This window comes from Colletotrichum chrysophilum (genome assembly GCF_026319265.1).
Source record: "Colletotrichum chrysophilum strain AFK26 chromosome Unknown scaffold_18, whole genome shotgun sequence".
Taxonomy (NCBI): Eukaryota; Fungi; Ascomycota; class Sordariomycetes; order Glomerellales; family Glomerellaceae; genus Colletotrichum; species Colletotrichum chrysophilum.
Window position 1 is genome coordinate 157,908 of NW_026517305.1, and position 23,120 is coordinate 181,027.

The 23,120-nt window shown below is 53.9% G+C and overlaps 6 protein-coding genes and 1 non-coding gene across 7 annotated transcripts; 2 read left to right on the plus strand and 5 right to left on the minus strand.

Moving 5' to 3' along the window:
• Window positions 1-292: 292 nt before the first annotated feature.
• On the minus strand, window positions 293-1,617 carry COL26b_003298 (uncharacterized protein; the record flags this gene model as incomplete). The annotated part of the gene is made up of 2 exons (XM_053176197.1): window positions 293-597; window positions 666-1,617. 2 exons carry the CDS (start codon window positions 1,615-1,617, stop codon window positions 293-295), a joined length of 1,257 nt encoding a protein of 418 aa, XP_053039818.1.
• Window positions 1,618-3,206: 1,589 nt separating this feature from the next.
• COL26b_003299 (uncharacterized protein) lies at window positions 3,207-3,527 on the minus strand (the record flags this gene model as incomplete). Its single annotated transcript, XM_053176198.1, has 1 exon — window positions 3,207-3,527. The coding sequence occupies one exon, from the start codon at window positions 3,525-3,527 to the stop codon at window positions 3,207-3,209; it is 321 nt and encodes a 106-aa protein (XP_053039819.1).
• A 5,431-nt stretch (window positions 3,528-8,958) lies between these two features.
• On the plus strand, window positions 8,959-9,045 carry COL26b_003300. Its single transcript has one exon. It is a non-coding gene; the product is annotated as a tRNA-Gln (tRNA).
• A 1,435-nt stretch (window positions 9,046-10,480) lies between these two features.
• Window positions 10,481-12,268, plus strand: COL26b_003301 (uncharacterized protein; the record flags this gene model as incomplete). The annotated part of the gene is made up of 6 exons (XM_053176199.1): window positions 10,481-10,663; window positions 10,718-10,733; window positions 10,791-10,907; window positions 10,962-11,302; window positions 11,361-11,597; window positions 11,675-12,268. 6 exons carry the CDS (start codon window positions 10,481-10,483, stop codon window positions 12,266-12,268), a joined length of 1,488 nt encoding a protein of 495 aa, XP_053039820.1.
• Window positions 12,269-12,578: 310 nt separating this feature from the next.
• COL26b_003302 (uncharacterized protein) lies at window positions 12,579-14,030 on the minus strand (the record flags this gene model as incomplete). Its single annotated transcript, XM_053176200.1, has 2 exons — window positions 12,579-13,894; window positions 13,943-14,030. The coding sequence occupies 2 exons, from the start codon at window positions 14,028-14,030 to the stop codon at window positions 12,579-12,581; spliced, it is 1,404 nt and encodes a 467-aa protein (XP_053039821.1).
• A 3,372-nt stretch (window positions 14,031-17,402) lies between these two features.
• COL26b_003303 (uncharacterized protein) lies at window positions 17,403-17,703 on the minus strand (the record flags this gene model as incomplete). Its single annotated transcript, XM_053176201.1, has 2 exons — window positions 17,403-17,503; window positions 17,529-17,703. The coding sequence occupies 2 exons, from the start codon at window positions 17,701-17,703 to the stop codon at window positions 17,403-17,405; spliced, it is 276 nt and encodes a 91-aa protein (XP_053039822.1).
• Window positions 17,704-21,275: 3,572 nt separating this feature from the next.
• On the minus strand, window positions 21,276-22,283 carry COL26b_003304 (uncharacterized protein; the record flags this gene model as incomplete). The annotated part of the gene is made up of 2 exons (XM_053176202.1): window positions 21,276-22,175; window positions 22,224-22,283. The coding sequence occupies 2 exons, from the start codon at window positions 22,281-22,283 to the stop codon at window positions 21,276-21,278; spliced, it is 960 nt and encodes a 319-aa protein (XP_053039823.1).
• Between the last annotated feature and the right edge of the window lie 837 nt (window positions 22,284-23,120).

Here is a 23,120-nt window from a genome sequence, read left to right on the forward strand (position 1 = left end):
TACACAGCAATGGAAACCCCCTCCTGAGATTGATAAGTGCAAGATAAGAATAAAGCGTTATTATTTCGTCTCTGTATCGGTGGCCGTTGTTGAACGCCGCCTCACGTTATGTATTTCCGGTCGTGACACCTGGATAGATAGATAGTTGCCGGGAAGATGGCGATGCCCATGATGAATGTATCCCGTCCCCCGTCCCAAAACGCCCAACCATGCCGCCCGTCTAACCCCCCACTCTTTGCCTTTATATTCCCCCCTTCTTCAGATCGTACACGCATTGAGGAACGAATCGACCTCAGAGAGAAGAAGAGGCCTTCAAGCCCTCCTCCAGCGCGACCGTCTGCCCGAGCTGCTTGGCCCCGAGGGGCGCCTTCTCGCCCGCCCTCTTGCGGAGGACGTTCTCGATGAACGCCTCACCGGCCTTGTAACTGCTGCGCACCAACGGGCCGCTGGCGCAGTACAGGAATCCCATGTCCAGCGCCCTCTGCTTCCACATGTCGAACTCGTCCGGCGTCACGTACCGCTCGACCTTGAGGTGGCGCTTCGTGGGACGCATGTACTGCCCGAAAGTGACGACGTCCACGTTGGCCTTGCGCAGCTCTGTGTGATTCCTCCCGTCAGCAAATCTCGAGCCCTCACAAACATGGCTGGGAAGAGCCAAAACTTACCCCTCAACGCGTCCATGACCTCGCGCTCCTGCTCGCCCAACCCCATCATCATACTCGTCTTCGTAATCAGCTCCGGCTTGACCTTCTTCGCCTGCTCCAGCACGCTCAGACTCTGCCTGAACGTCGCCCTCCTATCTCTCACATACGGCGTCAGCGCCTCCACCGTCTCGACATTGTGCGCAAACACGTCCAGCCCGCTCTCCGCCACAATCTTCACCATGTCCAAATTCCCCATGAAGTCGCCCGTCAGCGCCTCCACCAACAAACTCGCCTTCTTGCTCTTGATCCGGCTGATCGTCTCCGCGAGGTGGTGCGCACCACTATCCGGCAAATCGTCGCGGTCCACCGTCGTCAGCACCACGTACCCCAGCCCCCACCGCGCCAGCGCCTCCGCCGTGTTCTCGGGCTCGTGCGGGTCCAGCGGCGCCGGCGCGCGGTTCGTCTTGACGCTGCAGAACCGGCACCCGCGCGTGCACGTGTCGCCCATGAGCATGATCGTCGCCGTCGCCGCGCTCTTGCTGCTGCCGCCCCAGCACTCGCCAATGTTCGGGCACTTGGCCTCCTCGCACACCGTGTGCAGCCCCAGCCCGCGCAGGTCCTTCTTGATCGCCTTGAAGTTCTCGTTGCCCGCCGGGATCGGCGTCTTGAGCCACTCGGGCAGCCGCGTGATGGTGCGCTTCTTGCCCGTCGGGCCCGTCACCTCCACCGTGCGGATCTCGTACGCCTCCGCGGCCGAGAGCGCCGCCGCGTCGTCCTTCTGCTTGCCGGCGATGAAGTCGTCGAGCGAGGCGACGGTGCGGTCTTTGAAGTACGTCGGGCGGCGGGCGACCGACTTCGGCTGCGGAGCCGAGGGGGGTTCGGGGACGGTGGCGAAGGCTCGGTAGCCGCCGCCGAGGGCTTTGCGGAGGGGCGCCTGGATGCGCTTCAGAGGCGCTGCTACGGGTGAGGCCATTTTGTGTTTGATGTGTTGTGCGAGCTTCCTCCGCCAAGGCAGGTTGGTGGTGGTGGTGGTGGATGGCGGGTTGAAGTATGGGAAAGCTACCAAGCAGCTGCGATGGGGCAAAAATTGAGTGACGATTAGAGCTGAGATAAGGAAAAAGGCCCTGCAGCTCGGATTGGGACCCGACGGCCCGGATTGAATCGGCATAAGGCCTGTGTCGGCCAATCACAAGCGGCAGCGCGCCTGACAGCGGCAGATGCTGATTAAGGCGGGGGCCACTGGAACCGCGCTCAACGGCGTCCCGGGGCTTTCCGCCCCAACGGATTCAGAGTCACCAAACCTTTCCAATCAAGACGTTCGGATTGACAACCGAAAGACCGTGTTAGTCTTGTCTCGGGCATTTACAAGCGACTGGGATCTGAGTAAGGCGATGCAGGTGTGTGTGAGTGTCAATTGACAGTCCATTCAGCTATGCTATGCTGTTAAACTCCCCTCTCATGTCCTTGGTAACTCCTCCAATGTCCTCCAAACCCTCCTCTCCAGGCAAGATCATGCAACCAAGCCGTCAGTCAAGTCAAAATCGTCCGCCCGTCCGAATATCAAAGCAAATCCATCGTTTCCGCCCTCGCGACAGCACGTCTGGTCGCATCAAGGTAAGGCCGGTGTTCGAGAGCAGTGACCATCACCATGAATTCCCCAGCCATGTCTGCGCGAGCATACAACAATAGGGGTATCAACAACTCGAAGAGAAATGTGAAACTTTTGTGTTCCAACACGAAAACTCCGTAAAATCCCTAATCATCCATCCTGATCAGTCCGACTCAACACCCTCCGAGGGGTGGTGATGAGACGACGTGATCTCGTAAATTGATTTCCAGCCAGCAAGCACGCTTGCATGCGCCGTGCGGTCCCGAGTGGGTGAAGCTGCCAGAACGGGTGATCCGCGCTCTGAAACAGCATCGTCTCATCTCCCCTGTTCATACACAGACATGAGATGAACGGATCGGTGAGATCGAGACTTGCGACAAGCGCAAAACGCAGCCAACGGCGCATGAAGGGTAGAGATCGACTTCGCATTCCATGCGACCCTTGTTTCCATGCGACCCTTGTGCTGCTGGGGAAGAATCGAAACATTAATAATTGTAGTCGGCATGGCCGTGTGCGCCTCCCAGCTGAAGGGCATACGGCACGCCGTTGAAGTAAAGAGTGAAAAAAGGTTTGTCGTGGCAAGTGTCCCTAATGACAAGTCTTTGCGTCCTTTCCTGCAGGTTGGCGATGCAAGCATCGCACATGTTGGTCGAAGAGGAGTAGGGTATTGGTCGTTGATGCCGTCAACAAGTGGTATCCGATCTTTACAATCGTTCAGGTCGTAGAAATGTGGTGGCGTCGGAGCGATGTCCGGCGCGCGAGACAAAAGAAATGTTTGAAAAGATGTCGCATCGAAGAAATCGGTGTGGCAGTAAGGCGTGGTTGCTCATCCCCCAAAACCACATCGCAATCCGTCGACGACCTCGTCCGTCCTCTTCTCCCCCATCTCTCTTCTTCTCCTCCTCCGCTCGTCCCCTGCTCCTCCGTAGGCCTTCCTTTCTCCCAGCCGCAGCTTACAAGAAAGCAGCGGCGATCATGCCAGCAACACCGGCAAAGGCAAGGCTGTCGACGTTGACATTTGAGCCGGCGCTGGCCTTGGAAGAAGTGGCAGCGGGGGCAGCAGAGGTAGCGGTGGCAATGACGGAGGCTCCGGAGCCGGTAGGCTTGACAGTCGCAGTGCTGTTGCCGGTGCCGTAGGTCATGGTAGTGGTGTGGACGCGCGAGAGGGTGACGGTCTTGGTCTGGGTAGCGGTGGAAGTGATGGTGGTGGTGCTGTCTGTCTGGGCAAGAGCCAGCGCAGGCAGGAGTGCGGCGAGAATCGTGGTAACCTTCATGGTGAACGTATTTGGTGTTGAGATTGGTTGAATCGTAGTGTATGCTGTCAAAGCTGGTGTTGGTAGTGTTATGCGTTGGTGAACGAATGAGTCCCGAGTCTCTCCACCAATATGCGAATGATGCTGTTGATCAAATCTGTCGAGTATGTTCTGTTTCTGTAAATCCTGCTGGTTGCTATCGTGGAGACGGCGGCCAGGTGATGATATATGTGCGTTGGCGCAAAAGAGTTGTTTTCAAGGCCCCAAGGTCTGATGAGTGGTGTTGGCTGTAGTTTTGAGTCTGAGCGATGTGGCTCGTGTAAGGTGCCGCTGGGGTGTTTGCGAGAAGACAGAGTCTATTCGCGGATAGAAATAGGCAGGAATGAGCGTCAGTCTGAATACTTGCGCGGCGAGTAGTCAGGTTTGGTCGGAGGAGTGAGTGTTTGTTTCAACGACTATGCGTGATGGGAGCGAAGGTGAAGTAGAGACTTTGCCAACGAAGTCTGTGGGTTTTTTGCTCGGGGGGGAGTGGTTTGAATAAGAGAGTCCGCGGAGGAGGGGGCCAACGGTGAGGAAGTGGACGGGACGTGGGTTTTGGGTGTGGGGAGGGGACAGGGCAGGCTGGAAAGAGACGAGAGAAAATGAGTGACAAGACCCGACAGACGATGCAGGCGCCAACAAGGAAGGCGACGTCTGGAGCAAGAGCCAAGAGCGGCCGAGGAGACGCAGAATGGAAGGCGCCCACAACCACGACGAGGAAGGCACAACCTTAGCTGTGGTCCGTGGAAGGAAAGTGGAGGTGCTCGGCCCTACCCTCCTGGTCCCCGTCGCTCGCTCTTGCCCTCAGTGAACTGTGAACTCACCACCTGGTCACCTGGTCACCTCACAGTCACACCCACACAGTTTGCTGGGTTCCTCCTTGCGCCGGCCAGTAAGATTCTTTCCTCGTCCCTGGCGCCATCCACCTTGTGCATCTTTCTCTCACTCTTTCCGTCTCTGCTTCCAGTTCCCCGGGGTGGGCAAGAAGAGGCGGTAGGTACGACCCAGTGACACAAAAAGAGGTTTGCGGTCGCTGGTTGGACCAGGGCTGCGGCTGCAAAAGGCCAATGGCGCACGAGAGAGCGCACTCGGCCGGCAGGGCACTGGGAAGTAACTGCAAGGTACCCGCGTCTGCTTCGGGGAGCCTGCAGTTGCAAGAGACGAATCAAACCTCAAAGCGCATCTCAACAAAAGTATCGACTACCTTGATGGCGGCTGAGAACGCCCACAAAACCAATGTATTGACGACTCGCCCGAGTTGCAGGGGTCTGGATCATGACGGGAAATTAAGGCGCAAAATCACAGCGTTGCGTTCGCTCAACTTGGACCACGTACCCTTGCGCAACTCTGCCTTACTGGCTGCACTATGACATTGCACCATTGGATTATGAAGAGGCATTGTGCGCGCTGCAAACAGCCTCGTCCATTGCGACAGCAACCAAGGATCGGCAGGGCGTCGCGACTGGTCCTCGCTCGCCCGTCCTGAGGCAGTGACAGCGCTTTTCTTAGAAGTCTTCTTTTTTTCTGCGCGCTTCCTCTCAGGCTGCGCATCACGTCAAACCGCCGACGACGACGCTGCTGACGGGCACATCCAATAATAGTGCCTTCTTTTCTTCTTCCAGAACGGAATATGGTCTGAGCAGGACCATCGGGCAACACTGTGAACCGCCGACTGATTTGCAACCTGACCAGTGTTGGCTGGCTTGACTCTCCACTCTGCATGTCGGCCGAGACACAAAACGGTCCATTTCTCCATTGTCTGGACTCCAGTCTCGGGCGAAAAGAAAGCCATTGTGGTGGGTGGACTAAGGGTCACTAACGGTGGCAATCTTATTGGCAGTCTTAAGACTTTCAATATTCACAGAGAGAAATGGCATAATCTGCTGGGTGGTCACTCGACACCGCATTCGACGCCGTGTCCGTCCAGATTGGAACCAAATCGTCGTGCCGCGCAGCAACCGCGAATGCCTCCATTCCCAATGCAGAGGGATGTGAGTGGGCTGTTCATAAAAAGAGCGAATTGCACAATTTCCCCGAGTCGAAATGGCTCAGTGTCCCGCACCGACGCCGTTGGTGATTGGCTTTTCCGGGGCCGCCCTGAGATGAGACTCGACGCTTGCCAGGCTGTTCCTGCATTGGTTTCTCTTAGGACAGCTACGGTTGTAAGGTACCTGACGCTAAGCCCTGGATGGCCGGCTCGGTCTTGCCTCAGAGTGCTCTCTCTCTCTCTCTCTCATTTTGCAGTGCGCTCCTGCTAAAAAGATTTCTCATCGCGCAGGACCCAACCTGGAAAGCGCTCTGCGACCTCCTCCTTCCCAAGCAGTAGTTCGACGGTCTGTGCTGCCCCTAACGAGGAAGGAACCCAGCACGAGGTCTTTAGCAGGTGCGCCTATCCGATACTCCTGGCCATCAAACAATCAAAATCGACCGGGAAATGTCATCATCTTCGTTCCTATTCCCCGTGTCAGATCACGCGGAGAAGCATTTCCCTAGTGCCGATTATCCTTTGCTCTCAATGGGCCCCCAGTCGCCAGCGCAATTTGGCTTCTAGCGCCCGTCTTTCACGCATCCTCCTGCAGCGCACCATGCGACCAACAACGCAGCAGCAGCAACACCGAAGCCTGCAGCTCTCTGGATAGGCACCTAAGGTAGCCTTCGACGATCCACGGCCTGGGCAGACAGCCAACTCGCCGGGAACCATCCCATATGTCTCGGTCCCATCTCATTCTCGTGTTCATCCTCGCCCGTCCGAACTCCCGTCATCTCACGGCGGTCGCTGCCATCCCATTTGGGGGCTGCAAATGCAAATCCTCGGATGAAACCCGACAAACAGCTCCACCGCCGTCAGCCTGGTGTGGAGAGCCTGAACCGAAGGAGATCAGGCCGGAGATCATCACTGCTCCCAGCAGTGAACCCCTTGAAGCCTTCTCACAGTGGGACGTCCCATGTTCAACCTGAAAGGCTTGACACTTTCTCAGGGCAACACCTGGCCCCAGCTCGCATCTGCTCCCACTTCGCGCGCCCGGAGCGAGTCGTTCGCTACGGCCTGGAGCCATCGCGGCCCCTATTCCGACAGGCTCTTCGACAGGCCTTTGTCGCAACAAGGGCCGTCGCGGCTCCCCTTCTGTGCCACCAAGACCTCACCAGTGTCTGCGGAATCGGCGCATTCACACGCTGAAGGCCCCCCTTCGCCCACTCCGTCCACGTCGCAGCGATAGCTCGCTGCCACGTTGTGAAACCCAGCGTCACACGCTCACGGGTCCCGTCTTGCGTCTGCGTCCCGTCGTGTCTGCATCTTCGCTGGCAGCCGCAACAAATCGTTGGGCCCGAGATGTCCTAAGCTGAACCGCTGAGGCCGTCGAAGAGGCCCGTATGGGCCCCCGACCAGCGCAGTGTCTCTAAAGCTTGGCTTGACTCTCACACCACGACCAGCGATTCAGCTCGCCACACTGCCTCCGCCATTCGGCTAAATCGGGGGCGCCAGTCGAGGAAGGTTTCAGTCAGAATGGGCTTACCAGAGCTGCTTCTTCCTTTGCCCAGTGCTTGTGCGAGCAAACTCTTCCACCTGAAGGAAAGAAAACCCTCCGTGCGGACGTTCTAGGGGCTTGAGGGGGGCGAAAGAAGAAAATTCTTGACTGTCGCACGCCACCGAGCACAAGAATGAGACGTTACGATAGACTCAGACAGCTACCACAGCGGCTTCCAACGTCTTTACGGTGGGTCCAAGATCAACGGCGCATCCCAGCGCCGTCGCAACTCGGATGCTCTGTGGTGCCACCTTGCTTTGCAGTGCAGCTCTGCTCTGCTGTGCGCTGTGCTGCCAGCAAAGTAATGGCCTTTTCCATGCACCGCAGCTCAGTCATCTCAGCAGTTCAGCTTGGGCATTGGTCGTTGCTGTTGTTTCCACGCTACCTCTCTGTTGCTAACTTGCTTGTGTACGACAACAATCAGGCTTCATGCAGACGCTCAGCTTCTTCGTATTCAACCTGCTCGTGCTGCTTTTTTGCTTTTCCTCGTAACATGTCTCGACCTCATTATCCAACGGCCAGCTGCAGCGGCCTGCAGGATGCATGCAGGTGCAACGAGCCGCTCCCTTCTCGGCTTTTGAATTCAGCAGCGCACCATCGCGTTGTATCTCGCGGATGCACAAAGGGCTCTACATCTCGGCTCGGTTTACAGTCGAGCTCCTGTAATCTGCGCTATTCGTTGAGAAAACCCCGACGCATCCTCGCTGGCTCGTGGCTTCAAGGAAAACTTCCCTCTAATTCGTGCCGCTTCAACCTCGTCTCGTGGCTCCCCACATGCCCATGATGACGTTGCTTTCCGAGTGGGTGCATCCATGTGGTAAAAGCTGAATTCTCTCTAGGGTCCAAAGTGCGGACGGCTCACTGCAATTTCTCTGCCCACAGAGCTCGGAGGTTCTTCCCAGCTGTCTACTTGATGCGAAGCGATGTCCGGAGCCCCGCCCCCGTCTCCCGACCCCTGGGCCGATTGTTCAAGGGACCAGCACCCGGACTCCCCTTCGTCACCGTCGTCATCACCTCCGTCAGCATAACTGACTAGACAGCCGGTGGACCGGGCTGTGAAGATAACCTCAATGCACAAAAGGGGCTTAAAGGGGGACGACAATGCTCGCTTTTTCTATGAATGCAGCTGTGCAACAGACAAAATCGTCTGAAATATCCGCAACAAAACCTGTCGCCTCCCGCCAACATCCTCATGTCGCTTGTCTGCCACAGGCCGCTGCCAGGCCCCTTGGCGACGTCCGATCTTGACATCTGACGAAACAAACCCCGTTCATCTATCGCGTACCTGTTTTGAAACAATGGTCAAGGTTCATCTGAGCGTACGCAATTCCCAAACTCTGGTCCGGTGCAAGCAATTTAGCTCGCGCCTGTCTTGCAAGGCCCCTGGATACCACGCGGCGATGGCATCTGTGCCGTCATGGCTCGGACGATGCGCTGCATGGGCCGAACGATGTCGGAACCGAAAAATTCTGGATATCTCTCAGTGGAAACAACATGACCGAGGCTTCGATCGACTGCGGTATGATTGCAGTGTCCCATTATGGAATCGCCGTGCGGAGGTAATGCTATCTGCGGTGTGAATGGAATTGAGTGCGGCCTGCACAGTCCCATGGTGGGCGAATGCCCTCAACTCGTATACAACTGAAACCGCCCGGCCTTTGGACGATATTGCCATCAATGTCTTCCAACCTCTTCTCAAGTTGCGTTCTTTTCGTGCTCAATCCCACCTTTTTGGCGGAACCCCTCGGCGGTTGGGAGTGTGGCATTTCATCAGCGATATGTTAGAAGGCATCCGCGTTGCAACGGTTTCGGGCCCACCTTGAGGAAACTTCAGTTCGCTTGTCGGACCAGCAGCTCAACCCACTTGCTGAGCTTCGGCTACAACCGGTCTATTAGTCTAGTTGGTTAGGACGTCGGATTCTGATCAACATCAGTTCCTTCCGTAGGCCCAGGTTCGAATCCTGGATGGACCTTATTTTTGACCTTCGCGAGCGATCTCGTATCGCCATGTTGGTTTTTTGCTTCTCGTTTTTTTATTTTGCTTCCATTCTGGATATGGATCCTGCACCTTAGATGGAAGAGACCCAACGTGCGGCCTGCAATCCTGCATATCTGCTAACGATGTCTCGCATATTTCCTGCGAGAAGACTCAAAGACGTTGGGTTAAAGCCACGGTGTGGTGGTACTACCTCCCATCCATATGTGATATCTGACGGTGTGCCTGAAATACTCCGGGGTTGCTCCTACGTTGACATTGCTGCTTCATCGCGCCACTGGTCCTTAACGTTGGTCCGGCTACCCAACTTCCCTTCAGCCGCCGCATAGCTCGGCCCGAGTCGATGCGATTCAATTTCCATCTGGGCGAGTCTCTCAGTCAGCCGATTCTGGCGAACGACGTTGGCCAAATTGTATCGAGCGAACAGCTTTTTTGCATCCGTTCTGCCGAGAGGCACAGCTCATATTGATACGCCTATCGGCGCATGTCTTGGGTAATACACCCAATCACCAGCAGCACTAACTCGTTCGGACATAATCGGCACTTAAATGGTTGAACCGTTCGAATAAGTAATTCTCGTACGATGCCGGCACACACTCAAGCGGCCAACCACTCGACACCGGAGCCTTGGGGGGGGGCGGTCAGCGATTCATGGATTCGTGGATGGCACGGCGCGGTGGGGGTCAACACCAAGATCGAGGAGAACGGAGGACGCTGCCTCCTTCGCGAGGAATGATCATGATTTTCCCAACTACCAGGAACTCGAATCCCCTAGGCCACTCCATGATGATGCTTTCGAGCGTAAGCAGCGGCGCAGGCTGGAATGATAGGTTGAAGACGACACGCACGTCGAGGTTCCCCCGCGGAGATCTGAGTCGTAATGTGCCGCGTGCCGAGGGCGCACCGCAACATCCCCGACATTACCCCAACATCTGACCCCCACGAAAGTCCCACACGCGTCTCGCAGGATCCCGACTGCCCAGCAGTCGTGGCATTTCCCAGATGGCGTTGAGGGTTGAAAGGAGATCGTGGGGGAACGCGATGCTCGATAATTGGGGGTCAAGAGGAGGACCCTCTCGATAGCTTGGGGCTACCCCATGGGGCTCTTCCCCGCGTTCGTGCTAGGCCCATGTTCTCCATGCTGGGAACGGCTGTTTGGGTGAGCTTGCCCGGAAGTGAGGAGAAGGGGCAAGCGTTGCAGGAGGTAGGGTTTCTCCAAGGTGGAAGAAGGGCAGGGGGGATTGGGATTTGATTAAGATCGGTCGAGGTCCCATTCCTTTCCTTTGCCGCATGAGTTTTGACTGGGAGGTCTTGTCTGACAAACTTCTCGTCTTCTTTTCCTTGACCTTTTCAACACGTAAGGTCGAGAGGGCTCTACGTTTGAGACTCAAGCGCATAACACAGACGGCACCATGGACATGGAAAAGAAAGAGAGATCCTCGGACCAGGTTGAGGATGTCAACGCGGAGAAGCTCAGCGTCCACGATGGGACGCTCATCATGCCCGCCAGTCTGGCAGCTTTGAGTCAGGAGGATTATGAGAAGGTTGGGAAGAAGGCCACGTTGAAGATGGACATGGTCATTATGCCCATCATGGTAAGTCATTCATTCCTTTAACACACTCCACCTGCGGGGGCTGACATGGCATAGGTCATCATGTATGTCCGTAAGTAATCACCACCATTCGCCTAACGATTCGAATTCGAACCTGACACATGTGAAGTCAACTACCTCGACCGTCAAAACATTGCCAGCGCCAAGCTCGCCAACATTACTACGGAACTGAACCTCAGCCAGGTCGAGTATCAGACCACTGTCAGCATTCTCTTTGTCGGCTACAGTACGTTCCCCTTAGCAGCCATTCCTGTGCGCTTTCAGCTGACGACGGTCGTAGTCCTGATGCAGATCCCCTCCAACATGATTGTCAGCAAGATCAAGTGGCCCGGGGCGTATATCTGCGCTGCCATGGCAGCGTGGGGCGCGATTTCGTCGCTCATGGCTGTTGTTCACAACTACGAAGGTCTCCTGATGGCTCGATTCTTTCTCGGATTCATCGAGGCAGTCTTCTTTCCGGGTGCCCTTTACTACCTTTCCCTTTTCTATAACCGTAAGCAGTTCGCCTTGCGGACGGCGATTCTCTACTCTGGGTCGCAGTTGGGCAACGCTTTCGGTGGGCTGTTTGCCATTGCTATCTTGAATTTGGATGGAACCAGTGGCCTTTCTGGGTGGCGATGGGTAAGTTCCTTCTATTGATGATGTCGGTCTTGGGAGACTTAGGCTAATACTATGACAGCTCTTCCTAGTCGAGGGTGTCATCACCGTTGGACTGGCCATCCCCTTCGCCATGATTCTCCCCAACTCCAACAAGAAGATCCCGACGCTCACCCAACTCGAGTGCGAATGGGTCCAATACAACTTCGCAGCCGATCAAGGCCAAGAGGACAACGCAAGCGAGGTGACCGCCTTCAAGGGCTTCATGATGGCCGTCGCGGACCCCAAGACCTGGATGCTGATGGGAATCCTCTATTCCGTACGTACCTCTTTTGACATCCTTCTCCAAACTGTCTCCCGGTAGGCATGTCAACTAACCACCAACACCAACCACAGACCTACATCGTCGGCGCCGTCGCAAACTTCTTCCCCTCCGTCGTCGGCGGCCTCGGCTTCTCCCGCACAATGACCTACGCCCTCACCGCGCCCCCCTTCATCCTCTGCGTCTTTACCATGCTCCTCAACGGCTTCCATTCTGACCGCAAGCAGGAGCGCTACCTCCACATCGTCATCCCGCTCTGCATCACCCTCGTCGCCAACGTCATCGCCGTCTCCACCATCAACATCGCCGCGCGCTACGTCGCCATGATGCTGCTCCCGGGCTCCTTCTACGCCGCTGCCGTCGTCATCCTGTCCTGGATCACGGGCAGCCTCGCGCAGCCGAGCGTCAAGAGGGCCAGCGCCATCGCGCTGATTAATGCCATGTGTAACACGCCCAATATCTGGGGCAGCTATCTGTACTACGGCGCGCCGAGGTATATCACCGCGTTTATTGTGAATATCGCGGCGACGGGGCTGGCGATTGGGTTTGCTACTGTTACGCGGATCTGGTTGAGGAGGCTGAATGCGAAGTTGGATCGGGGCGAGGACTGTGGTAAGCATGGGCCGACTGCGGCGCAGGTTTCTACTGGGTTTAGATATCTTATCTAGGTTGAGCTGGGGACTAGCTTATGGGCCAGGGGATGGCATCGGGACATCTACGAGATTTTAATGGACGGAAGTCGTAGATTGAATACAATGTGTTATATTCAAAAGTTTTGTCCATATGAGAATTCAAAGGATGGGGTTGTGTTTGGTTCACAGAATTACTAACCCTAGCACTAGTGTCAACATGTAGGCCGCGAGGGATCATTACATGATTAGGATCTTGCAACGAAGACTGACATTTCCAGTTGATAAAGTAAGGTAGAAATAGAAGGCTTCTCTAATATGTTTACTTACTCCTAAACACTATCGTAATCTAAAGCTTCACCCTCCCGGTAACCTCCTTCTCCGCCCTTTCGCTATTGACCAGCTCGGGAACAATATCCTCGACACTGGCTGCACCCGCCAACGCCATATTCGTCTCCAGCTCATGCCTCAAAATCTGTATCAATCTCCGTACACCAGCCTCTCCATACCCGGCCGTCATCGAGTACAAAAACGGCCGGCCAATGCCGACCGCACTCGCGCCCAACGCCAAAGCCTTGAGAACATCCGTTCCCCGTCTAATCCCACCATCAACGAACACCCGGAAATTTGCTTTCGTCTCAGGGGCAAGCAGATGCGGCGCGTAGCGCCTGATCTCCAGAAGCGTCAACATCGGCGCCTGGGCGGTGTCCTGGCTTCGCCCGCCGTGGTTCGAGAGCACGATCCCCTCGACTCCGTGCTGGTGCGCGATGAGAGCGTCCTCAACCGACTGGATGCCTTTGATCACAATCGGTAGCGACGTCGTCTCCCGAATCCATTCGAGATCAGCCCAGGTCAGCCCCGCGTTCAACAATCCCGACGCCGTCGTCTTTGCGACGCCGCTGGGTTCGGACAATGGCTCGTCACCGGCCGTCAACCTCTCATCCCGCTCTCTCTTGCCAATGACGGGCGAATCTACCGTCACGAAGATGGCCTTCGCACCGAGGCTCTCCGCCTTTCGGATGGTCGCTTGCGCCTTTTCTCTGTTGCGGTCGACGTATAGCTGGAAGAACAGCGGCTGCGCGTTACCTCCCGCTCGTGCACCGAAGATGGCGTCTATCGACGCGCTGGGTTTCGTAGGCATGCAGTAAATGATCCCCTCCTTCGCCGCCGCCTTCACCAGGAGCGTCTCAGCCTCGGGATGCGCGTACTTGGCCTGGCCCGTTGGCGAGATGTAAAACGGCAGGGACGAAGGGAGACCGAGGATCGACGTGGCCGTTTTGATGGAGTCTACATTACGAAGCACCCGAGGCCGCAGCGCCAACCTCCGGAAGATGCGTCTCGAGTCCCGGAGACTCTGCTCGTCTTCCGCGCCGGAGCAGTAGTACGCCCATCCAATCTCGGACAGGTACTTTTCGGCCACCTTCTCAAAGTCGTCTGCGTTGATGATGGCACCCAGGTGTGGAAACTTTGGCTTCGGCTTCTCTGGCTCCGGGGCTGATGATTCTTTAGGAAGGGTTAGAGGGTCTACGGGTCCCAAACAGCGGTCCGGTGACAGCGTTTCTGCGATGAGGTCCGGGTTGTGGATGGAGTCGTAGTCTTCTGTTGCGTCGCGGCCGGCGCAGTTAAATATCAGCTTGGCGCCGCCGGGATGCTCATCGAGGAAGTCTGCGATGTCTTAGTAAGAGAGCTTGGTGACGGAAGCGGGAGATGTACCTGTGACGTCCCATACCTGGCCATGGATGACGACCCAGCACGAGTCTTTGGTGTTGTTCTTTGCTACTTCCGTGCCGCTCACCACCATCGTGACTAACTGACTATCTTGGTGAACTGACCTGCGGGACGGGAAATGTGGGATAGGTCCAATGGGCGTGGTCAAGATGAGGCTGAGTGCTGGCCCGAGGAGATTGGTGCTTTGCGCAGCTCAAGAATGAGGTCGTTCGAACGTCTCACCTGGTCTTTCCTCCCCACGCAATACTCATGGGGCTTGCTTGGAGCAGTCGAGCTCCACCGAACTCGCGACAACAGGTTAGGGACAGAATCCGTGGGGGTCATGGACCATGGCCTTCCTCCGCGTGCTGCTAGGCTCAGGCCGGCGTCGTGGGTTCAAATAGCGGACTGAAGTCCGTCCTAGCGTGCCGGTTTTCCTGGGACGCTTTCCCTTCTTCGTCTCTGCTGCTGAGCTCTCGCGACCACCCCCCACCCAGGCGTGTCCGGGGTGGACGGGGCTGCATTCCAGGCTTCTCCTCACGAAAGGGCGACGAGACGCTCCGAACATCTCCACGAAAAGTGGTGCGGCTCCGCTGCCGGGTGCTGTTCGATTCGTCGTTGCTGTGATGTTGTTGGGCTCTCGTGCGGAGAAGCCCCCGGAGGCGTGTCTGGGGAGCTCGGGAGTTGTCCGGGGCCCCGGGATGGGCCCATGTCTGCGGCTGACTCGCTCATGCGGGGTGAGGAGGAGGGCGTCGGGAATAAATCCGGGGGAGGACGCGTTTGGATGGCTCTGGCGTTTGTCGAGGGGAGATCTCCCATGGACTCTCTACTTTCAAGTCTCGAGCTGTTGAGTCGAGAAACGGCGCCAGGGCAGAAATCATCAGTTAGGCGTGCAATAGGAGCGTGATGCCAAATCCTTTGACTCGAGGGTATCAGTTGTTGCGCCATCATTTGCGAAACTATCCTATCCAACAATAAATCAATATTCATCAGACTGCTAGGTCGCCTGGAACCGACATGGTCCACAAACCTGTTTTCGTCGTAATTTTAACACCAGCAGCAATGTGTCTGTCATCATCCTTGTGGAGACTCGATGGGGCTTCAGCGAGGGTGACTGACACCCGAAGGTGACCCCCACTCATGGGGGTTCACAGCTTGCCGTGGCCGAGTGGTAAAGACGATGATGGCCATAAGAAGCTGCGAACTCGCTATCTGTGACCACATGTGGCAGCCAATCCTCAGGCGGGCACAGAATCACATTGATCGTTCTTGCGATGGCAATGTATTGAGCTGTCTGCGTTTCTCATTTAGGAGATCCATGTTGGGAAGTAAACTTGAGAATGAAACGTATCAAAGAAAAAATATTCCTATCGACGACTAGTGAATCTTCGCTAGCAAGCTGTTGACTTTGTTATTCTTCTCCGTGTCGTTCCAATCTTTTGGAGGAGGCTCGAAGGTCAGTTCAACCCCGGTCGGAAGACCATGCAATGAGAGCTTCCTCCAAAGCGAAACATGCCAATCTGCTGCCCTTTTTGGATGGGTTCGCCAGGCCTGACGATGAATTCGCAAGAGGATACTTCAGCCATTCCAATAAAAACGATAGTCATGAGCCCAATCTTGGGATTGTCGGCCTCGATGTAAATGATGCCCCTGGTAGCAACAGCACTAATATATGGCTGCGAGTAGTTCGGAGCGGCTGGATCGGGGTCATTAGGGTTGCCCGCAAGCCCTTCAAAGTAGTTCTCGGAATAGTAGGTGCCTGGAAGCTGCTCGATGTTCACCACCTTGCCGCTAACAGGGGCATGCCATCGGTGGTAACTCTTCGCACTTAAGAATGCTTGGTATACTGTCCCACCAACAAACTGTGAGGCTTTCGAGTTGTTGTTCAACATATTGACGAGAGAATAATGTTGCCCTTTGAGCCAGAAGTTGTCGAACAGTTGGACATTGTAGGCAACTTGAAGTGGAGCCGACTCACAAGCATTGGTGATGAACAATGATGGGTCGGGGTCGCCGTCGGCAAAAGGCTGGAAATCTGGACGAAACACGGGGCGTTGTTCCTCCTTGAACTCCCGCGTGAAGAAACCGTCCCATGAATCAAACCCGTAGTAAGGTTGGCTAGGATCGCACTCGAAGATGGACGAGAAATCTTTACCAAGCGCTGCGTTGGCTAGAAGACCCAGGACATCGGGTGACAGCCAATCCCATTGCCGAAAACGTAACAAGACGCAAGAGGATTCAACGATGGCTACACTAGCAAACTGCCTGTCTGCCTGAAACACGAGACATGCTCCTTTTAGTTCTCGCTGAAAATCAACCAGTCAGAGCATAAGGCTCGAACAGTGATACTTAAATGACTGCTTTCGTCTGCGAAAGTCTGGCGAGAGAAGATGTGTATGGAGACGCTAAAAAGAAGCATGTCTCGGGCGTTGAGAAGATCACGCGAAAGTCTGATTTAACCTCACGAATTTCAAGACAGAGGCTTCCACCATGAGACAACGTATGGGACTGAAAAGCTCGTCAACTTGGGTAAGCATATTGACTGGTTGCGAAAAGGCTTCGACGGTGTCCCGTGATAGCCTCGAAGATAATACAAAATAATTTGATGCGCCAAAAATGCCTTAATGACCGAAGTAGCTTGGTTGTATGTCGATAATGCGCTTAGATAGTTCAAACTTAGCCCCGTACAACTTGAATTACGGGTTGAAGAATGGTGTCTTGCGTACTTGACTTTCTGGTCTGTCAAATCGGAGTCTTGACCTTTACAGGAGGCTTCTGCGGGCAACGCTCAAGTGGCTCATGAACTCGACTGGGTATCCTTCGATGCCGAATTTCTGCCATCTCATATCTTTCGTCCCATACAGGATCCTAACAGCTGTTTCAGCCAGCAGGCCTTTTCTGGCCAAAGACCGCCCTCAGGGCCCTTCTCACATATTGTAGACTGATCCCCATCTTCATCATCAGGTGATTGGATCCACCCCCGCGGGATCTGCGTCATGAAGTCATACCAGTAGTCGCCAAAATGACGGTAGCCCTCATTCGTGGGGTGGACGCCATCAACCCGAAGTAAACCCGTAGGAAAGCTTGTAAAATCAACGGCAAGAACATGTTTACCGGCAACCTGACGAGATGCCACGATGCCTGGTATATGGCCTTGATACGGGACGGTGTTCCGCTGTTGCCCCTCATCACGAGTGTTGATGATCATAGCTACGAGAACAACCGCACTTGGGCAGGCTTCGACGATTTGATCGATGAGTTTGCCTAAACGCTCTGCGGCATCTTTGGGATCGTTTCCTTCGAGAGCGACATCCAAGTTTGGGTTCATGTCATTAGTCCCTGCATGGACGAGGATGATGTTGGGCTGCTGTTGCAGTGAGGGGTTGACATGATCTGAGATGAATTGAATCGTTCGCGCATTCCAAGCGGCCTGTTAACCTGATTAGGCGAATAGCTATTTAGGAGATTACGCAACACTCACGAAGTAGTTATCAGGGATCGTTCCGCGAACTGTCTCGGTTCCGATGAAAGACACGCGATCATCTTCATCAAGCATTAGTCTGCGCTCTGGCTATGGGCGAATGAAACGCACTTGAAAGATTTTGTCGAAGCTTCAACCGGTATCCATTTCCATCGCCTCCATCCAGGTCACTGAGAAACCCTACAGTGATGGAATCACCAACACCAAGGATACGAAGGGCGGTTCCAGGCTTAATGGCCTGGCCGGGCTTGGTGCCTTTGAACTTGAGCGGACTTCGTGCCTCCATGACGAGTTGCTGTTGTCTGAATTGGGGCTTGGATCACTAAATGAAGCTGAAACCGACTTGATAATCTCGAGACCCGGTTGCCAGCTCTCGAGCTAGATCCTTCTGAGAGAAAAGTAGTCTTACGGCTACTGGAGCTTTTGGTCGTCAAGCGTCTCGTGTTGGCGATTGTTAAGCGGCCTATTGTTGAGCGATCAAATACAACGCTTCTTGTGGTAATCCGGCAAGAAACGGAGACTTATTCACCTCAATTCGGCGTCTTGTTTTACGAGTCTAAGAAGGAGTGATGTTGAATGAAACGGCAGGAATGGAACATTTGCATCTGCTGATCGTCGTCTGAACCGCACGGTGCTGTAGCGTTCAGACCTGTTACGTGTCTGTCTGAGACGTGATCCCCCACATTTGAAGCCCAACCACCGTTAGACGTCATGAATCGAGCACGGGCTTCGTCTCGTGCAATGACTAGTCAAGCAGGGCAGTCCTCTGAGGGCGAGGGGAAGAATCGTGTGACTGGCTTTGTTAATTGTTCTCGAACGCAGCTTTATTTGATAGTACAGTTCTGCTGGAGATCTGGATTTCGCAGAGGATGTTTCAACAATAGACTACAACGTTGCTGTCTGCAGTTGAACCTTCATCCTGCTAGGCCTGTACAACACATGGGATGAACAGCGCTTTTGAAGTCAATCTTTCGAAAGGCGGAACCGGTGATAAAATTTCCAAAGTCTATTGATAACGTTCAAGAAGCAGACGAACGGCACATGGCGGCACCAGCAATGGATCCCAACGTTCTCCCCTTATCGGCGCATGCGGGGTGATCGGCTGGCTATCTTACAGAACCCCGCAGCTGTGCATCCCGAACCTACAGGCATCCCGGGGCTCAGTTTTCCTTTGCTTAACACTGCCAATTTGGGTTTAGTGACGTGGGAAGCGTGCATGCAGTGCTTCCGGCTGTGTTAGCAAAACATTCGAGAAAACACCGTAGGTTGTTATCTGAACGCCTTATCTGGGTCGCGATAACGAGATGTCCTCATGCGATTGAAACATCGCTCAAAAGGAGAGCAGAGGATCGCTCTCATTAGATCTCCCCTGCGCCAAGCATCTTCACGTCCCGCGAAACTATGTCCACCATGACTGGGGCAGTCGATGGCCAGAATGGCCACCTTCAGAAGCGATTTTCCAAGATTACGATGGTTGGAATGGCGTTTGCGATTCTGAAGTAGGTCTTGAAAACTACAATGCTGAATGAGTTGCCCGCTAACAAGCCAAGCACATGGATTTCTTTAGCTGGATCGATCGGTCTCGTTATGCCATCCGGAGGATCAGTATCCTTCGTTTATGGATTCATATTCTGCGTTTTTTGCAACATCGCTTTGAGTGCCAGCGTTGGGGAACTTGCGTCACTCTACCCAACAGCGGGAGGCCAATATCATTATGCTTACGCGTTATCCACTCAAAAATGGAAAAAGTCAATGGTGTGCACCCAAGTAAACACTCCGTACTGGGATCCGATCTCAAGTGCTAATCAACCCTAGAGCTTCTTCGTCGGATGGGTCAACATCGCTGGATGGCTCACTCTTAACACGACTGCTGCGTACTTTGGAGGTACATCAACATCTTGAATCTCCACACTGCAGGAGTGACAGCTGACGTATGGTAGCTCGATTCCTTGCTGCAGCAGCAGTGGTTGGCTCCGGTGGCACATACCAAATCACACAGTGGAGTACTTACTTGATGTTTGTGGCTGTATCGATCGTTGGAGTGTTTCTTAATATCTTCGGTTACCCCATACTAAATCGATGGAACGAAGGAGCTTGTAAGTCTTGTTCTGCTGTAGCAGGGCCTCTGGCTAACCGTTCAGTGTACTGGTCATTGCTCAGTGTTGTGGTGATCAGCATTGTGCTTCTAGCAACATCACCGAAGACAAGCGCCGAGTATGTTTTTACCAACTTCTCCAACACGACCGGCTGGAGTGATGGAACTGCCTGGATGTTGGGTCTGCTTCAATCCGCCCTTAGTCTCATTGGGTACGCCCCCTCTTACGAACACATTCAACCACAACAAAATGCTGATTTCACTTCTAGATTCGACGCAGTAGCCCACATGACAGAAGAAATGCCGAATCCATCCAAGGATGCACCTCAAGCAATGGTTGGCGCGGTGCTAGTTGGAGGAACTACGTAAGTATCTTAAAAAAAAAGCCAATCTCGAGGTTTCTAACACCTGTTACAGTGGCATTGCCTTCATTCTGGTCATGCTTTTCTGTGCAGTTGATATTGACGTTCTTCTCGCATCGCCCACTCAAAGTCCTCTTACAGAGATGATATCACAGGCCACAGGCAACAAGGCAGCTGCGACAATTCTCAGCGTCGCTGTTGCCCTGTGTTTTGTCAACGGAGCTAATGGCTGCGTCACATCTGGAAGTCGTCTGGTTTGGGCCATGGCTCGGGATAACGGCACCCCGTTTTCAAGATAGTAAGCACTCCCGACTGTAGCTGGCCAAACACGATCGACGTGACGTATACTAATTGTATCTAGCTTATCGCATCTCCATCCAAGGCTAAACGTCCCCGTCCGAGCCATCCTTGTCCAGGCCGTATTCAACCTTTTATTCGGTCTACTCTACCTTGGTAAGCTACTCAGATTTGTCAGTTGCATCAAAGCAGGCTGTACTGACAAATTTTCATCAAGGTCCGGAAGTGGCCTTCAATGCCTACATCGCAAGCTGCACCTTGTTTCTCAACCTGTCGTACGCTTTGCCGGTCATGATCCTTCTCGCCAGGGGCCGTCACGTCGTCGCAGCGAGCCCTCCAGAGTTCTACCTGGGTAAAGGGCTATTTGGCTATGCTACCAACTGGATTTCAGTTCTCTTTGTGCTTGTCACCTCTGTTGTAAGAACCAAGCTAAACAGTATATGCTATCCGGAAACCATTCTAACGCAGCTGGGTGTAGTTCTTTTGCTTCCCGCCAGCGATTCCCATCGACATCTCTACCATGAGTAAGTACTTTGATGCCTCATTAAATTATTGATCTAATTATTGTTAGACTATGTTACTGCTGTTATTGGGGTCTTCATTATTTTTGCCGTGGGATTGTGGTTTGTGAAGAGGAAGGCGTACAATGGCCCCAAATTTGATCTCATTCTCGGAGAGGACCTGCCAGTCGCCAATTCGACTACACATGGGGACAGAGTCTCAAAAGGAGCCGACTTGGATGCTCAAGACAAGGAATGAGTATCCAAATTGTGTACAGTACTCAAACACCAGAAAAGTTATAGGCAAGGGGCATTCTAGTTCATTTGAAAACCACTGCAAGTTACCTTCTTTGCCTTCGTCATGCGATAAACGTTGCGTACTTTTGCGCCATTCTCCGACCAATGTTTTCACTAGTTAAATTGTATTCTCAATGTTTAGATGTGTTCTGAAGGGAACGTTGAATTACTTGCAGCCGTGTGACATTTTAGCTCATTCAACCCCTCCTCATAGGTTGGATGGAAGAGTCCCCTAAGCAAGCCAAGAACGACTAGATCGACTCAAGGTCGAGATTTCTAGAGGAAGGACATTATACCAAAGTTTTAATTACAACTTTGCCCCCTTGTTATATCCGTAATGCCAGTTGTCCTTCTTCAGGTCTTTCCTAATCTGATAGTTTTGCTCCGCAATCTCGACAACCCGCATGTCCACGTTGATAACACGCATGTCCTCCTCGCCATCAGTAAAACTGCCTGGGACAGTGCCCACGATAGGCAGCGTCACCTGACTGCATCCAAAGAAACCGTCCTCCCTTGGTCCAGTCGCGTTGCAGTATATGATGGCCGCGGTGTTTTCAAACGCCCTGGTGGTAAGAGATGACTGTACAAACATTCTCTCGCAAGTCTCATTGTACGCGAGTCCTTCCCTGCTCATGTCCGACAAAGTCCAATACGAAGGAATAATGATAATCTTTGCTCCTGCAAGAACAAGTTGCCGAAAGGCCTCGGGAAAAGCCAAGTCCCAACAGACCAGGATACCGACGGGTCCTAAAGGGGTATTGAAGACTTGATGAGGACTGGCTGCGACCGTTTCCGTACGGCTCTTCGCTTGGTGAGCGTAGTCAACGCTTGAAGTAAGATGTTGGCGCTCGGGAATCCAGAGGTTGGTTTTGGTGTAGGCTCCAACAATTTGACCATCGTGATCAATAAAGTAAGATGTGTTCAGAAGAGTCCGCTTCGTCTTTGCACCATCGAGGAGTGTTGGCTTTGGTGTTGATGCATCTGAAACTATAGTGCCGGCGCAGATGTTAATGTGCAGCTCAGCGGCTAAATCTTGGTATCTTCGGAGGAAGCGTTGGGCATCGTCTGCGCTCAAGGCGAAAGAGGGGTCGTCGGGGACCCATCCCATGAGGTGGTACTCGGGAAGCACAGCTAGCGATGCCCCTTGAGCCGATGCACGGCGAATTTGTTTGGAGGCATGATTGAAGTTGTGTTCAGCGTCAAGAACCTGGCCCAATGTTAGTTATTGAAACGGGATATTTGGGGCCCTTCGTACCTTCGGTGATGTTTGTACCAGCGCGACTTTGAATGCCCGCGGTTCTGACGGGGACGACATGGCGATGAGATGCGGAGGTGAAAGTGATGCCGCAAAACGGCTGATTCTCTTGCAATATTGTTGCGGACTTAACATTGCGAGAGTCTTATCAACGCCCCCGGGTTGACGGCGCGATGGGAACCACAGCTTTGCGCATCGATCCCACTTATGGCAATGATATCCTTCGCCTATGAGATACCTTTTTGGCCTAGTATCACTGCAGTGGAACCCCTCCCCTCTGTTGGTTCATGCAACCCTCCTTGGAACTCCACAGCCGATAAGTGCCGCCCCGATGAGCCCCCGCACGCCAGCTCGAGTCATTCTGGCAAACTCAACAGCAACGCCCGAGGCGTGGCCTATGAAGTCTGAAATTCTCACTAGGAATTGGAATGTCACAAGTCCACACGAAAGCACTTGAATGAGACTCACGAACCCACGGTTTGGCCTACATGCTAACATGCAAGCGTCTCCGCGCAAAATTATCACACGATCTCGCAACGGATGTGCTGTCTGCAAGTCTAAACGGGTAAGAGACAGCATTGCGCATTATCTCTGCTGTACTGAGCCATGCTGACAAGCAAAAGCTGAAATGCGATGAGGTAAAGCCTCACTGCTCGCGTTGCAAAAGGCTCGGTATTGCGTGTCCGGGCTACCGAAAACCTCTGAAATGGAGCTCGACCTCAATGGCACTGGGCGGTGACTCTCCTTCGCCTGAGATAACGAGGTCACCTCCTGTATGGGAAAGCATGGGGAGTGTTTCTGGCCAGTCGCAGCCTACTAATCAGTCTCCAAAAGACCTTTGCGACCTGGACTTCTTCAACTCTTTCGCCGAAGCCGACACCCCTGGGAGCCTAGATG